The sequence below is a fragment of the Diabrotica virgifera genome, chromosome 9 (genome assembly GCF_917563875.1).
Source record: "Diabrotica virgifera virgifera chromosome 9, PGI_DIABVI_V3a".
Classification (NCBI taxonomy): Eukaryota; Metazoa; Arthropoda; class Insecta; order Coleoptera; family Chrysomelidae; genus Diabrotica; species Diabrotica virgifera.
The window spans coordinates 175994543-176009774 of NC_065451.1; the positions used below are offsets into that span (position 1 = coordinate 175994543).

Below are 15232 nucleotides of genomic sequence, written 5' to 3' on the forward strand. Positions count from 1 at the left end.
GCGTCACAAATGAGAAAAAAAGGTAAGTCCGTGATAATATACATTTTAGTGACATGACATTTTAGTTAAATCTGACAGTTGTCACATTTTATTTGCAATTTGGCATAAAAACAAATCAATTGTGTCCATTGCATTTATAAAATGGTATTTTCTTTGATTTGTTTAGTCCTATAAATTGTTCAGATTATATTCGTAGATATATTATAAATTATAATTCGCAGTTATTTTATTTTCGATTATAGCGCCATCTATTGACAACTAGAATAAATGTTATAAATGTCACCGACTGGTTTTAAAGCAATAAATAAATCGTCAGTTTGTAAAAAAAAATTGAACATCCCGTATCTCGGAAAAGAAGCGTTTGAGGACATATGATTATAAAGCAAACTGTCATTATTTTCATGTGTAAAATTACCCCTTAAAGTTTGCCGCACTTATTTCGAAATACCCTGTACTGATGACGAACATGGCCAGCTGTTAAAGTACCTAACTTTTTTATTATCCAACATAAGCGAATGAATCTAAAAACAGAGTGTTAAGAAAGCCGGAGGCTATAGTTGGTTTTAAATTTCAGTATTTTATAAACGCTAGAATACTCCACAGGGTGATGCGAACTTTGAAAAAAATACAGTTTGATTCATACACCCGGTATACAATGACAATTTACCTGTCTAGCAACAATATAATTACAGCGATATTGTTAATGAATAAGGCTATACCATATTAAAAAATCACTTAAATCGGACAACAGGCTTAGGAAATTCGAGACATCAAAAATGACCAAATTTTCAGTGGATCGATTTTTTTGCACCCGAGTGTAGTTACTAACTACAATCACCAACTGGTTACCAACTATGATTCGAACATTACGCTACTGAAAAATGAATCTGCTTTACAGCGATAATATTGATAAACTACAAAACGTTTTACAGCGTTTTCAATATACACGTTCTTTTTGACTTTCACTGCCAGCCAAAACAACGTCGCACAAGGCTCACTTGTCCCTGAGCTATGAATAACAATACGTCCGATCTGATCATTATACCCGAGTATTACGACTCTACGAGGGTATGAGAAAACAATTATAAACATGAAAATCCCTAGATAGGGCCTCTTTCACCTCAAAACCACGTTCTCAGCATTTGGAACCACTGTGTGTTGTTTATATTCTTCGTGGTGTCAGATAAATGTGTTGTACTGTACACTGCGTGTCTTTTGAAATGTATAATTATAGTACATACATTCTTTCACGGTTTTTGCTCTAAATTTTAAAGAACCGCTTGAATTGACATGAAATTTGGCATACGCATAGCTTATATGTCAAAGAAAAAAAGTGATATTGTGCCGACGTGTGCTTTTGCCCTGGGGGTGACTTTCACCCCCTCTTGGGGGTGAAAAAATATATGTCCAAAATAAGTCTGGAAATGGATAAACTGACTAATTTTAAGTAAATTTTGTTCTATAGAGCTTTTTCGCCAAGTCAACATTTTTCGAGTGAATATGTTCATTTTTCAACAAAATAACCAAATTTTTAGACGGTTTTTCGCAAATAACTCAAAAAGCAAGTATTTTGCCGAAAAAAACGTTCTTAGTAAAAATATAGCCTGTAAAAAAGTAAAAAAATATTGTACACGTGAGGTCTCTGGACCACGTAGAACTAGAGTTATAGCCAATGAAAAATAGGTTCATATTCGCCAAATTTCAAATAGAATATTTCGACGTGAAATATCCAAAAAATTAAGCACTTTTTGGGGAAAACCCATATAACTTTTTTACAGTGTTTAAAAAAAGCTTTATTTCTGTTTTTATAAAAAGTTTCTAACATCAAATTTAAGCAAGTTACGCTCAAAATAAAGTTGGTCCCTTTTGTTTTCGCAAAAAAAATCGGGAAGACCACCCCCTAATTAGCAACTTAAATGAAAATAGTCGTTACCGCTCCACAAATTATTTTACTTATGTTTATATGATCTGTAAGTTGTGCTTATTTTTGAAAAAATTTGTTTTCAAAGTAAAATTTTCGAAAATTTTAATTTTGAAAAATATGCTTTTTTTCTAAATAACTGAAAAATTGTTAGAGATACCAAAAATCTCAAAAAACAAAAAAGTCAGCATTGCTTTTCTGAACATCCTGTATTCTTTTGTTTTTCTAAGACAAAAATTGATTAAGATTTGGTGTTTCTAAATTTACATACATTCGTGATCAGTGACTCGTTCAATCCCTTTTAACTATAGCCCTTTCAAAAATAAGGACTTTGAACCGATGAAACTTACAGATCATCTAAACCAGGGGTCACCAATTATATTTCCTGAGGGTCCGTTTCGAAAACCTATGACACTTCCGGGGTCCGGAGTTAACACTACCTGTCTGGTTGTTCCAATTCGGTAAACAAATCAGAAGGGTGCAGTGCGAAATTTTTAGGCAGAAATTATTTTTAACAGTTTTTAATATGTAAATCCAAAACATCACCTTTTTTGCTCCCGAAAATATGTTTTTAGCATTTTTGGGTCATCTTAAACAAAAAAGATTTTGTCATTTTTCTCAAAACTTGATATATTTCAAGTTTTAAGCGATTTATAATCTAAAAAATGCGAAAATAAGCATTTTCGAAGCTTGAAAATTCATGTGTACATTATTATTTTTGCGGTGGTCAAGTGCCTAAATTGAAATTTAAACATTCAATTTCAAGATTCTGATTAGTTATCGGGGTTTATTTCAATTTCAACCGTTTGTTTTTATTTGCGTATTTAATTAGCACATTGGCAATAATTAATTGAATAAATAAATAAATCATTAAGAACAAAATATATGTTAATAATAAAGTATAAAATTTTAATAAATGTGAAGTATTTGTTGGGCATTTTTCGCATAAGTGCGTATGATATGTATAATAAGTGCGACGGAGAGGCACCGTAAATTGCGATGTGCGGCGGCTTAAAAGTCAAGTGGACTCACATAAATAGCAATTAAAAAGCAAAGGTCTATATTGAAGTAAGCCCCGATTACTCATTAGAATCTTGAAATTGAATGTATAAACTACAATTTAGGCACTTAGCAACCTGAAAACTAATAATTTACATATGAGTTTTCAAACCACGAAAATGGATAAGTATTTTCACATTTTTCAGATTTTAAATCGCTTATAACTCGACATCTATCAACTTTTGAAAAAAATGACAAGAGACTTTTTAATTAAATACAATTTTCGGGGCTAAAAGGTAATTTTGAATTTGTATAAAAATATTGTTTTGCCCGTCATCCCGGGACCCTTCTGATTTGTTTAAGGGGACATTTTTGAAAAGGAATCCACAAAAAAAAACGAATAAGAAAATTTGTCATTCGGAAGCGGTCTCACAACATGCGAGTAATATGGAAAGGAAACCTAATAATATCCGATTATTTTTTGGCCACTGTAGAGTTGAATACTTTTCTGGTAGATACAATAAATAAAATATAAAATCATTGTAAATTCATTGTGTATTGTTTTGATGTTATTATCAGTAACACAGAAGTATTGTAAATTGTTATTGAGAATATTTTAAAAGTTAGGGATTTATAGTTTAGATGTTAATAACGTCTTTCTCAAGCTTTTAGACATCTTCAGTTTTGTACATAGTTATTAACTTTTTTGAAATCCAGTTATTAAAACAGAAATTTAAAATAAATATTCATACTTAGTACGAAATGGTAAATAATTTGTTATCTTTTCTACATTAGTTTCAATGCAAGCTGTTTGTTGCAAACTTATTAAATCTGAAAACTATTTTAATTATACATGCACACCTGAAAAGTACTCCCACTTAACACATAGTAGAGAGGAAATTAATATAAAAAACGCACATGACAATTTTATATTACCTACAGTTTACTTAAATTAAAAATTAATGATTACAATAAATATAACAATAAAGGGAAAACTCCTTACAAAATTAAATTATCAGTGAGAAAAATGACATTTTTTATTATGTACAACCTGTCTGAAGTTTGGAGTGAGTTTGGTGCAACTGATTCTCGTTGGGGAGTTGAGATATTCATCTGTTAGCTGAGATCTGTAGTACCGATTTTAATAGTCCATTCTTGATAAAGCGGCTTCGCACACATAAGTTGAGTCAAACATAATATACAATTTCATGGCCAAACATTTTCAAAATTGCTAAACGGTATATTCTGAATTTAGTGACGGTCCGCACAAAACTAGTCTACGGTCCGGTCTGATCTAAACAATACATACACGAGTCAAGAAACTTGTGAAGTCGTAACGATTAAGTTCATTTGAGATACTAATTAGGAGGCGATTGTCACGATTTTTTACCCAAAAAAAGGGACTAACTTTATTTTGAGCGTAACTTGTTTACTTTTGATGCTAAAAACTTTTTTTATAACACAAAAATGAAGCTTTTTTTGAACACTTTGAATAAGTTGTAATGAGTTTTCCCCGAAATGTGCTTCATTTTTGGTTATTTTAAGTTAAAGTATTCCATTTGGAATTTGACGAATATGAACCTATTTTTCATTAGCTATAACTCTGCTTCTACTAGGTATAGAGACGTGATATACACTAAGCACGTAAAGGTTGGAATAAATTTATTTTCTCGAGAATGGACGATTTTGGAAAAAAATCCCAAAACAGGTCAATTTTTATTTTTAATTTGTGACTTTTTGGCATATGTATCATACTAGTGACGTCACCTATCTGGGCGTGATGACTTCATCTTAAAAATTTTTTAATGAGAATAGGGGTCGTGTGATAGCTCATTTGAAAGGTAATTTAATTCTTAATTCTCTAAATAAACATTTTTTTCTGTTTTCTGAGAGCAGTAAAATGTATTTTGGATTAAATAAATTACATGCATTCTTCTTTTTATGTCAATAAATTAAATTAAAAAAATGTTTTCTTGGACACTCTGTACAAATAATAATGTCAATGTTTATATTACTAAATAGAGAATTAAATTACCTTTCAAATGAGCTATCACACGACCCCTATTCCTATTTAAAAAAATCATCGATGAGGTCATCACGCCCAGATGGATGACGTCACTAGTATGTTATGTATGCCAAAAAGTCCCAATTTAAAAAAAAAATTGACCTTTTCGGGATTTTTTTCCAAAATTGTCCATTCTCGAGAAAATGAATTTATTCCAACCTTTACGTGCTCACTGTATATGTTACAGTTCAAGTTGATTATCCAGTTGGAGTTGACTCCAACTAGTTGGAGTCAACTCTAACGGCTGGTTTCAGTAAAAGTTGATTGTAAATATAAAATAAAGATGTATATTCAACATTTACTAGTAAAAGTAGACTCCAACTAGGAAAAGTATACTCTTCCCAATGCCATTTAGTAAAAGTTGATTCTGATTCACACAAACAGCCGATTCTAGAAATTAAATGTTACTGAATATGTTCAAATTAGTCTAGGCTGTATCGTCGCCCCCGTTAGGTAAATTACTCCGTTTCGAATTTTTTGCACAAACTTACTCAAAAAGAGGTCCTTATAACAAATCTACAGGGTGCCAGGCAGTACCTTGATCGATAAATTGTTTAAAAAAATTTTTTTAGACAAATTCACAAAAATAATTTGTTCACTTCGAACAATTTTTTTTAGATCATTTGGGTTATTCTGAGCAAAAAAAGGTATTTTGTGATTTTTCTCTAAAATTGATTGTTGTCGAGTTATACGCAATTTAAAATTTGAAAAATACGAAAATAGCCATTTTCAAGGCATAACTCGGTTAAAATTCATTATTATGAAAGTCAGAAAGTGACCAAATCAAAGTTTATAACCCCCTCTACAAGATCCAGCAGAAATTTTTGTCACTATTTTATTACTAAGCTTTATCTTTAATTATTAACAATGAGCGCTAAGTGCGTATTACGCGGCCGTCAATGGTGAGTGCTAAAGAGTTGCACCATTCCAGCCGTCCAATGGTGTATCTCACTCGCACTCACATTGACGGCCGTCTCAATACACGGTTAGCGCTCATTGTTGATAATTAAAAATAATATCTTATTAATGAAATAATGACAAAAATTTCTTCAGGATCTTATAGAGGTAGCTTTAATCTTTGATTTTTTTTAGTTTCTGACTTTCATAATATATAATATCGTATGGCATTTTTGCCTTTCGGACAGTTCCGGCGCCAATTACATCTTTAACCCTGTTTCAAGTAACTAGTGTCGATGTACACTAGCCCAGGGGGACCGACGGCTTAACGTGCTCTCCGAGGCACGATGAGACGGCTCGTGTCATTATTGGAAATAAAAATGGTTTGTCTTTAGCAGGGCTCGAACCCACGTGCACTGGCGTATGAGGCCAGCGATTATGCCGTTACTCCACGGCCGCTCGATCGACTTTCACAATAATTATCTTTAACCGAGTTATTAAACCTTGAAAATGGTTATTTTGGCGTTTTTCAAATTTTAAGTCGCTAATAACTCGACAACAGTCAATTTTAGAGAAAAAAAGACACAACGGATCTAAAAAAAAAATTGTACGAAGTGAAAAAATTACACACACCGGCAAATTAAAAAATGAAAAGTCCCCTACTTTATGGAAAATTTAACTTAACCTTTTTCTGATTTTAGCACATACTCTTCACAATCCAATAGGTTCCCATAAAGCTCGAGTAACTGCAAATTTAGTATACTTTTCTCCCCTACTATGAGGATTTATTGATGAAAAACATGGATAGTTGTTAACGCAAATAACTTTTTTATTATCACACATAAGTAAATGAATCAAAAAGAAAAATGTTAAGAAAGCCTAAATCTACAATCGAGTGTCAATTTTAATATTTTACATGTGCTAGAATATTCCACAGGGTGTTCCAAACTTTAAGAAAAAAACACAGCATGATTTGTACACCCGGTATAAAATGATATTTACCTGTCTAGCAACAATATTATTACAACGATATTCTTAAATAATAAGGCTATAACATACTAAAAGAATCACCCAAATCGGATCAGTGGTTTAGGAAACTCGAGACATCAAACATGTCCAATTTTTAAGATGTTAGGCTAATTTTGCCGGTGTGTGTATTTTTGCGAATTTGTTTAAAATCATTGTTTATCGCCAAACGTCACTAAAATCATTCATTATTGTACTCATTTGCCCTCATTTTCGGCAGTAAAGTAACACTTTGGTGTATTGAAAGAAGAATGTTACTTTACCTGCCGCGATAATTAATCAAATTAACCGAGATTGAATGGAAGTGGTCAATGGCAGCAATCGATTATTTATTTGAGTGAAATTAAAATTTATTTACTTTAATTATTAAAAATATTGTACAAAACTTATCTTATTATTAATAATATTTATGTCAAAAAGTAAAATTCTGTAGTGTTTCGCAATTATATTCATACAAAATAAATCAAAACTTTACAGATTTAGTAATTAGGTAGGTATACAATATTGATAACTATCGATTAAACAGCAAAACCGGCCATCATGCAAAAGTCATCTGTGATTACTGTCATACGAATTTTTTATTTCGTCTAAAATTTAAAAAATTTCCTCAAAGTCGTAAGTAAGTGTTAATGTTTTTTATGATTGGCGATACAATTTTGTACGCACCACCTCAATACTCTTTATCGAACGCGTCTGTTCCTCTGCTCGTAAGATCAGACTCGTTCGATAAAGTGTCACTTTACTGACTGACTTTACTGAAATTGGTTAAACAATTTTTCGACCGCGGTACCGCGTGACACCCTGTGTATTTGTTATAAGGATTGTTATACGGATGTATTTCTTTGAGTAAGTTTGTGCAAAAAATCGAATCAGAATAATTTACCCAACGGGGGCGACGTTACAGACTATACTAATAAATAAGTAGTTGAAACGGTCAAAACAAAGAAACGCACACTCATTAAAAATGCACTTGAGATTCTCGTATAATCAACATTTACTGAATCGATCCAGGAAGAGTCAACTTCAACTAGTAAAAGTTGATTTAAATTTTTAAAATCAACTTTTACTGCTCGTTTCAGTTGGAGTTGACTCCAACTAGTTGGAGTCAACTCTAACTGAGAATCAACTTGAACTGTAACATATACACAATTTTTTTAAAAATTTTTACAGGCTATATTTTTGCTGAGAATGGTTTTTTCGACAAAATACTTACTTTTTGAGTTATTTGCGAAAAACTGTCTAAAAACGTGGTTATTTTGTTGAAAAAATGAACATATTCACTGGCAAATAACTCGAAAAATATTGACTAAATGAAAAAACTCTATAGAACATAAGTTACTTACAATTAGTCAGTTTATCCATTTCCGGACTTACTTTGGTCGTATATTTTTTCAGCCCCAAATGGGGGTGAAAACCACCCCCAGGGCAAAAGTACACATCGACATCGGCACAATATCACTTTTTTTCTTTGACTTGTTAGCTATGTGTATGCCAAATTTCATGTCAATCGAAGCGGTTCATGTCAATACGAAAGAACGTACTATTCTTGTTCTCATGATCATTTTTCAGTGCGTCACAGTTTTTCGATTTCTCTCTAATGCATTAAGTTAGATGAGACGGAAAAGCGGTAGCTCCGTGATTAAACACAAAAATAATGCAGTATTACAATGGTTATATACATAAGATGTCTATTCCTAACCTACGTTTGATTCGTTGATATTTAGAATGCGCGTTTTTTCTAGCCAATCAAATACTCGTATTACGAACATTTGACGAAAACTTCGTCCATTTTGGCCATTTTTTAGAAGTGTCAAAGAGTCAAGTGACGGTTATTATTCAGGTCAGTATTTTGTGTACCTGTCATTTTGAAATTCGAATTCGACTTCCCTTGTGTTTCACAACGTTTTTGTGCATTATTTTGTGTTTTGGTTTAGAATTTAGTTCGTTAAAAGTTAGTCATTGGCGGGAGGAGACTAGAGACATTCGAGATGTACCGAAGAGTGCTAAAAATCTCATGAGTAGATAGAATAGCCAACGTGGAGGTAATGAGACTTACGCATAGGGAACGAGAAGAACTAACAAATAAGAAGAAAACTGAGATATATGGGACATGTGATGAGAGATGTATATCTAATATTCCAGGTCATTATGCAAAAAAAAGATCCATAGTAAGGAGACGTAACTCATGGCTGAAGAAACTTAGGAACTGGTTTGGATGTAATAACAATGAATTATTTAGAGCCGCGGTTTCAGAAATAAAGATCTCTCTGATGATTGCCAACTTTTGAAGCGGAGACAGCACCTAGAGAAGAAGATAATAACACAGTTTATGGATAGTTTTGTGTCATTTTTTAATGTTTCCATATTTATAAATTTAATTAACAATATTGTTTACTTTTTAATTTTATTCCCCTTTATAAAAAATACCTACATGTTAACATATTGTGTAAAAATCAAATCTACTAAATTACTAATTAGTTTAATTCCACAAGCTTTTCACCTATGGCGAAGTACGATTCTGGCATCTGTCAGATTCGTCAATAATTACATGAAATAAGTCTCGACACACCCAATACAGTATGTGACGTCATAATTAATGACGCACTGAAAAATGATCATGAGAACAAGAATATTAGAATTACATATTCAAAATAAAACTTTTACCTCAATTGCAGCATTGTTGTATTGATCAATTAGTGCATTTGTAACCATATGCTCGTCGGGTTTTAATTTGTCCTCGTTTACAGGTGCCTGTAGAGCCCATAATGTCCAGGTTTTCCGTCGAGACAATCTGTCGATGGGTTGAACTAATCTGGTAAGATTCACGTAATATTCTTTCGCGGCCACCTTTGAAGCATTTGACGATATTATTGGCCATAACGCGCTGCCAGCCACTATGACTGATGGAGGACGATCAGAGTTTTCCCAATGCCTGAAAAGTTTATAAATAAAATGTGATTAAATTACAGTGGCCCCAAAACAGACCTGGCTTTAACCCGTGTTGAGCTGCCCCCCCCCCCCACTTGCAAAAATTAAAAAACAAATAGCCCTGATTTATGAGCTATTTATGAGCTTTCATATTCCGCAAACTAAAAATTTTGAGCTCGTTCCAGTGAGCAGGAATTTAATACTTTAGTGGGGGGGGGGGGGGCTGAGTCAGCCCCCCCCACTACTTAAAAATAGGAATATTGAATCGGTTTTTGCGGCAGAATTACGAACTATTTATGAGCTCTTGAAATTATATAGTTTCGATTTTTGAGCTCATCCTCTTCACCCCCAAACAACCCTTTAATTGATTTAACTTAAGAGAAAAATGCTGAGAAAACTTAAAATATATCGTATTGCGGATAGAATTCCTATAGCTTATATACTCTAAGAATAAACTATTAAATCACGTGCATTTCGATTATTGAGCTACAACCCCTTCGCAAGAAAACCACCCTATCTTCCCGGCTTAAGAGAAAGTTGTACTTAAAATGCATTAAATTAATTATTTGGCGACTACATATCATTTAATAATTTATAAGCTTCCAAATTATGCGCATTTAGATCAGTAAATTGCAATTTATTTTGTATAGTGCAGTCACTGAAGGTAAAAATCAACGATTGCCTTCAATTTCGGTGAACCTTCATCGATTTTCACGAAAATTGGTCAGTGGTTAGAGGATACGTCAAGAAACAAAGGTGACATGGTACCACCTTGCACCTTTACCCTGAGGGTGGATACCGCCCCTTCCCGGGGGTGAAAATTATTTTATAAAAAATAACTGCACAAATCAATAAAAGAACAAATTAAGAGCAAAATTTGTTATATAAAGTTATTAAAATAAGTCAATACTTTTTAAGTTATTAAAGATCAAAAATTTTAATTATTCCTGAAAAAAATGCATGTTTTGAAGCGGTTTTTCGTAAATCACTGAAAAACTGTAAGTTTTTACAAAAAAGTTAATATTAGTTTAATTGGTATAGCTTATATTCTAAGAATAAACTCTTAAATCACGCGCCTTTCGATTATAGAGCTACAACCCCTTCGCAAGAAAATCATCCCATATTCCCGGCTTAAGAGAGAGTTGTACTTAAAATAATTTAAATTAATTATTTGGCGACTAGATATCGTTTAATAATTTATGAGCTCAATCCAAAAGAAAAACTACAAATTTAAATAGATGAACCATTTGTAATTTCGCTATATAACAAATGGGCAGAGTCGACTTGATGGACAACAACATTTCGAACTACAGAATAAAAATGCGTGGAAAAAATGGTACTTTCCAATATGGAAATGGGTGCTGGATGTTTGTGTAACTAATGCTTGGACACCAGCACGACAGTTTGGATATAAAAATGACAACTTAGAATTTAGAAGACATATAGTTACATTTGTCTAATTATTAGTGCAGTCACTGAAGGTTTTCACCTCCGATTTCGTTGAACCTCCATGGATTCTCATGAAAATTGGTGAGTAGTTAGAGGAGACCTAAAGGAACAAAGGTAACATGATGCCAACTTGCGCTTTTACCCTGGGGGTGGATGCCACCCCTTCTCGGGGGTAAAAATTATTTCATTAAAAATAATATCATATATCGATAGAGGGACAAATTCTAAGCAAAATTTGTTATATAAAGTTATTACCATAAATCAATACTTTTTGGGTTATTAAAGATCAAAGATTTTATTTTTTCGTAAAAAATGCATGTTTTTTGTATAAGCTTTTAGAAAAAAGTTATTATTACCAAAATTAAAGATAATAAAAAACTGAATAAACCCCTCATTTAAAAGTACACTAATGTTAATTCAAAGTGATTTATTGGTAATTGAAGGTATATTTTTTTCGACGAGTATGCAAATCTAAGTATTCAAGCTTAAATAACGGGAGAACGATGCATTTTATAAAATATACCTACTGAACACTTGTCGAAGTACTTCGGAATACCTATCAAATGAGCTTCAGAAGAAGTTAATAGCATCAAAATTAAGCCAGTAATGATGAAAATAATTTCTTTCGAATTTTTTTGGAAAAGTGAAAAATAAAACATTTCCACAATTATTAAAATTTATGGAAATCGTTACAAGAATTTCTTTATATTAGCATAAGCAATGATTTCAACAATTTTGACCGGTTTAGAATGCATATTTTTGAAAAAAAGATAACATTTTAAAAAATCAGAATTTTTCAAATTATCGTAATTTTTATTTTCTTTTAATAATAACTAAAAAAATACTCAATATAAGAAAAAAATGATAAATAACCAAATTTTAGTTTTTTCTCTGTCAAATATTTTACCTTTTTTACTATTGTAGGGTAAAAAATTATCGAGATAGAAACGTTTAAACCTTAAATTTTGCTGCGAGAACCATGTAACCAGGGCCATTTAATGTTGTATTATCAAAAAAGTAAAGGGTTTAAAAGATTAAATTCTACGTAGTTTAAAAGCCCTTAGTTTTAGCTTTCAAATAGTTTTTAGGCGAATATGATATCTCAAAATTAACTGAGTTATTAAAAAAAACAATACCATTTTTTGGAAAAATTTTTAAAAGATAACTTTTGAAAAATTTTTGGAGCATAAATTTTAATGGTATCAACTTGTTCGGGGCCTCATTTGATAGATATTTTTAAATACTTTGACAAATGTTTAATAAGTTTATGTTATAAAATGCATCATTTTCCCGTAATTTAAGCTTGAATACTTTGATTTGGGTAGTCGCCAAAAGAAACATGCATTCAATTACCTACAAATCACTTTTGGTTAAAATTAAAAGGTTCTTCTGGTAAGGAATTTATTTCATGTTTTATTAGCTTCAATTTTGGTAATAATAACTTTTTTGTAAAAACTTAGTTTTTGAGTTATTTATAAAAAATCGGTTAAAAGCATGCATTTTTCTCACGAAAAATTAAAATCTTTAATCATTAATAGGTACCTAACTCAAAAAGTTTTGATTTATTTCAATAACTTCATATGACAAATTTTGCTTAGAGTTAGTCCCTCTATCGAATTATGGGGTTATTTTTATTAAAATGATTTTCACCCCCCGAGAAGGGGTGGCATCCACCCCAGGGTAAAAGCGCAAGTTGGCACCATGTCACCTTTGTTCCTTGAGATATCCTCTAACCACTCACCAATTTTCATGCAAATCGATAGTAGTATGATACAATTGATTCAAAAAATGACATAACCCAGGTTCCAAAGTGAAAGTTATCCTCCAACACCAAATTATTATACAGTGCGTCCATAAAGTAACGCATAAATTCATTATTTCGTATACCGGCAATTTTAAGGAAAAACGCCGAAACAGGTCGATTTTTATTTTTAATTTACGATTTTTTTGGCATATAAATCATACTAGTGACGTCATCCATCTGGGCTTGATGACGTAATCGATGATTTTTTAAATAGAAATAGGGGTCATGTGATAGCTCATTTGAAAGGGTATTTAATTCTCTATTCACTAATATAAACATTAACATAATTATTTATACAGGGTGTTCAAAAAAATGTTTTTTAAATAAATTAATTGAGACAAAAAGAAGAATGTATGTAATTTATTTAATACAAAATACGTTTTACTGTTGTCAGAAAACAGAAATAAAAATGTTTATTTGACAAATAAACATTGATTAAACGAAATGTTTAAACGAAAAGGTAGGTGGGTTAGAGCTTTAACATTGGATTTAAGCGAAAAGTAATATTTATTTCTCAAGGAAACATTTTTTTCCTGTTTTCTGACAACGGTAAAACGTATTTTGAATTAAATAAATTACATACATTCTTCTTTTTGTCTCAATTAATTTAATTAAAAAATTTTTTTTTGAACACACTGTATAAATAATTATGTTATTATTTATATTAGTGAATAGAGAATTGAATACCCTTTTAAATGAGCTGTCGCATGACCCCTATTCTCATTTAAAAAAATCATCGATTACGTCATCAAGCCCAGATCGATGACGTCACTAGTATGATGTATAAGCCAAAAAATCTTAAATTAAAAATAAAAATCGACCTGTTTCGGGATTTTTCCTTAAAGCCTCCTGTTTACGAAATAATGAATTTATGCGTTACTTTATGGACGCACTGTATATGGTCCATTTAATGTTCAGAAAAAAGTCACACCTTTTTGAGCGTCGGGTTTGGGGGGGAGAGGGGGAAAAGTATGTAAATTCGTAGTTTTTTAAGTTTTTCGTCAATATTTCTAAAACTATGAGGTTTAGCATGAACAACCTTCTATACAAAAATGTTCTTCATTAAATTTGAAATAAAAAAGGCCCTATACATAATCCTTCTCAAATGAACGGTTCCAAAGTTACGGAGGTAGTATAGTATAATTATTGGTCCAAAAAAGGCCTAACCCAGACATCCAAAGTAAAAGTTTTCCTCCAACACCGAATTGTTCTATATGGTCCACATATTGTTGAGTAAAAAGTTACACCATTTTGAGCGTCCGGTTTGGGGGGGGGGGGGAGATGGGGGAGAAGTCGGTAAATTAGTAGTTTCTTTACGTTTTTCGTCAATATTTCTAAAACTATGTTTAAGTGTAAACAATGTTCTATACAAAAACGTTCTACATAAGATTTAAAACAAAAATGGTCCTATCCATAATTGTTATAAAATCAACGGTTCCAGAGTTACGGAGGGTGAAATGTGGAGGTTTTCGATACTTTTTATATTCTTTGGGAAATTGATGATGATTTTGGGTGGTGAGGTTGACGTTTCTTCAAGGGCATCACTAACATACCATCGGCCACTGAAATAGCAAATCCTGTTAAGGATTTCTTTAATCAGTAAAAATATTATAAATTGCTCAAAAAATATCAAAAGTATCGAAAACCTCCACTGTTCACCCTCCGTAACTCTGGAATCGTTGATTTTATAACAATTATGTATAGGACCTTTTTTGTTTTAAATTTGATGTAGAACATTTTTGTATAGAACATTGTTTACGCTAAAGCATATTTTTAGAAATATTGACGGAAAACATAAAAAAACTACTAATTTACCGATTTCTCCCCCCATCCCCCCCCCCCCCCGCCAAACCGGACGCTCAAAATGGTGCAACTTTTTTCTGAACAATATCTGGACCATATAGAACAATTTGGTGTTGGAGGAAAACTTTTACTTTTAATGTCTGGGTTAGGCCTTTTTTGGACCAATTACACTATACTACTCCGTAACTTTGGAACCGTTCATTTTAGAAGGATTATTCATCGGGTCTTTTTTATTTAAAATTTAATGTAGTACATTTTTGTATAGAGGGTTGTTCATGCTAAACCGCATAGTTTTAGAAATATTGACGAAAAACTTAAAAAAACTACGAATTTACCGATT

General features: G+C 31.8%; 1 protein-coding gene across 1 annotated transcript in view; it reads right to left on the bottom strand.

Annotated features, from left to right (window-relative positions):
- Positions 1 to 15232, bottom strand: part of LOC126891974 (N-acetylneuraminate 9-O-acetyltransferase) — a 44602-nt gene that overhangs the window by 11094 nt on the left and 18276 nt on the right. The window contains exon 4 of the mRNA XM_050661331.1: positions 9573 to 9840. Within this exon, the coding sequence (XP_050517288.1) occupies positions 9573 to 9840 (268 nt within the window). The remainder of the gene's footprint in view (positions 1 to 9572; positions 9841 to 15232) is intronic.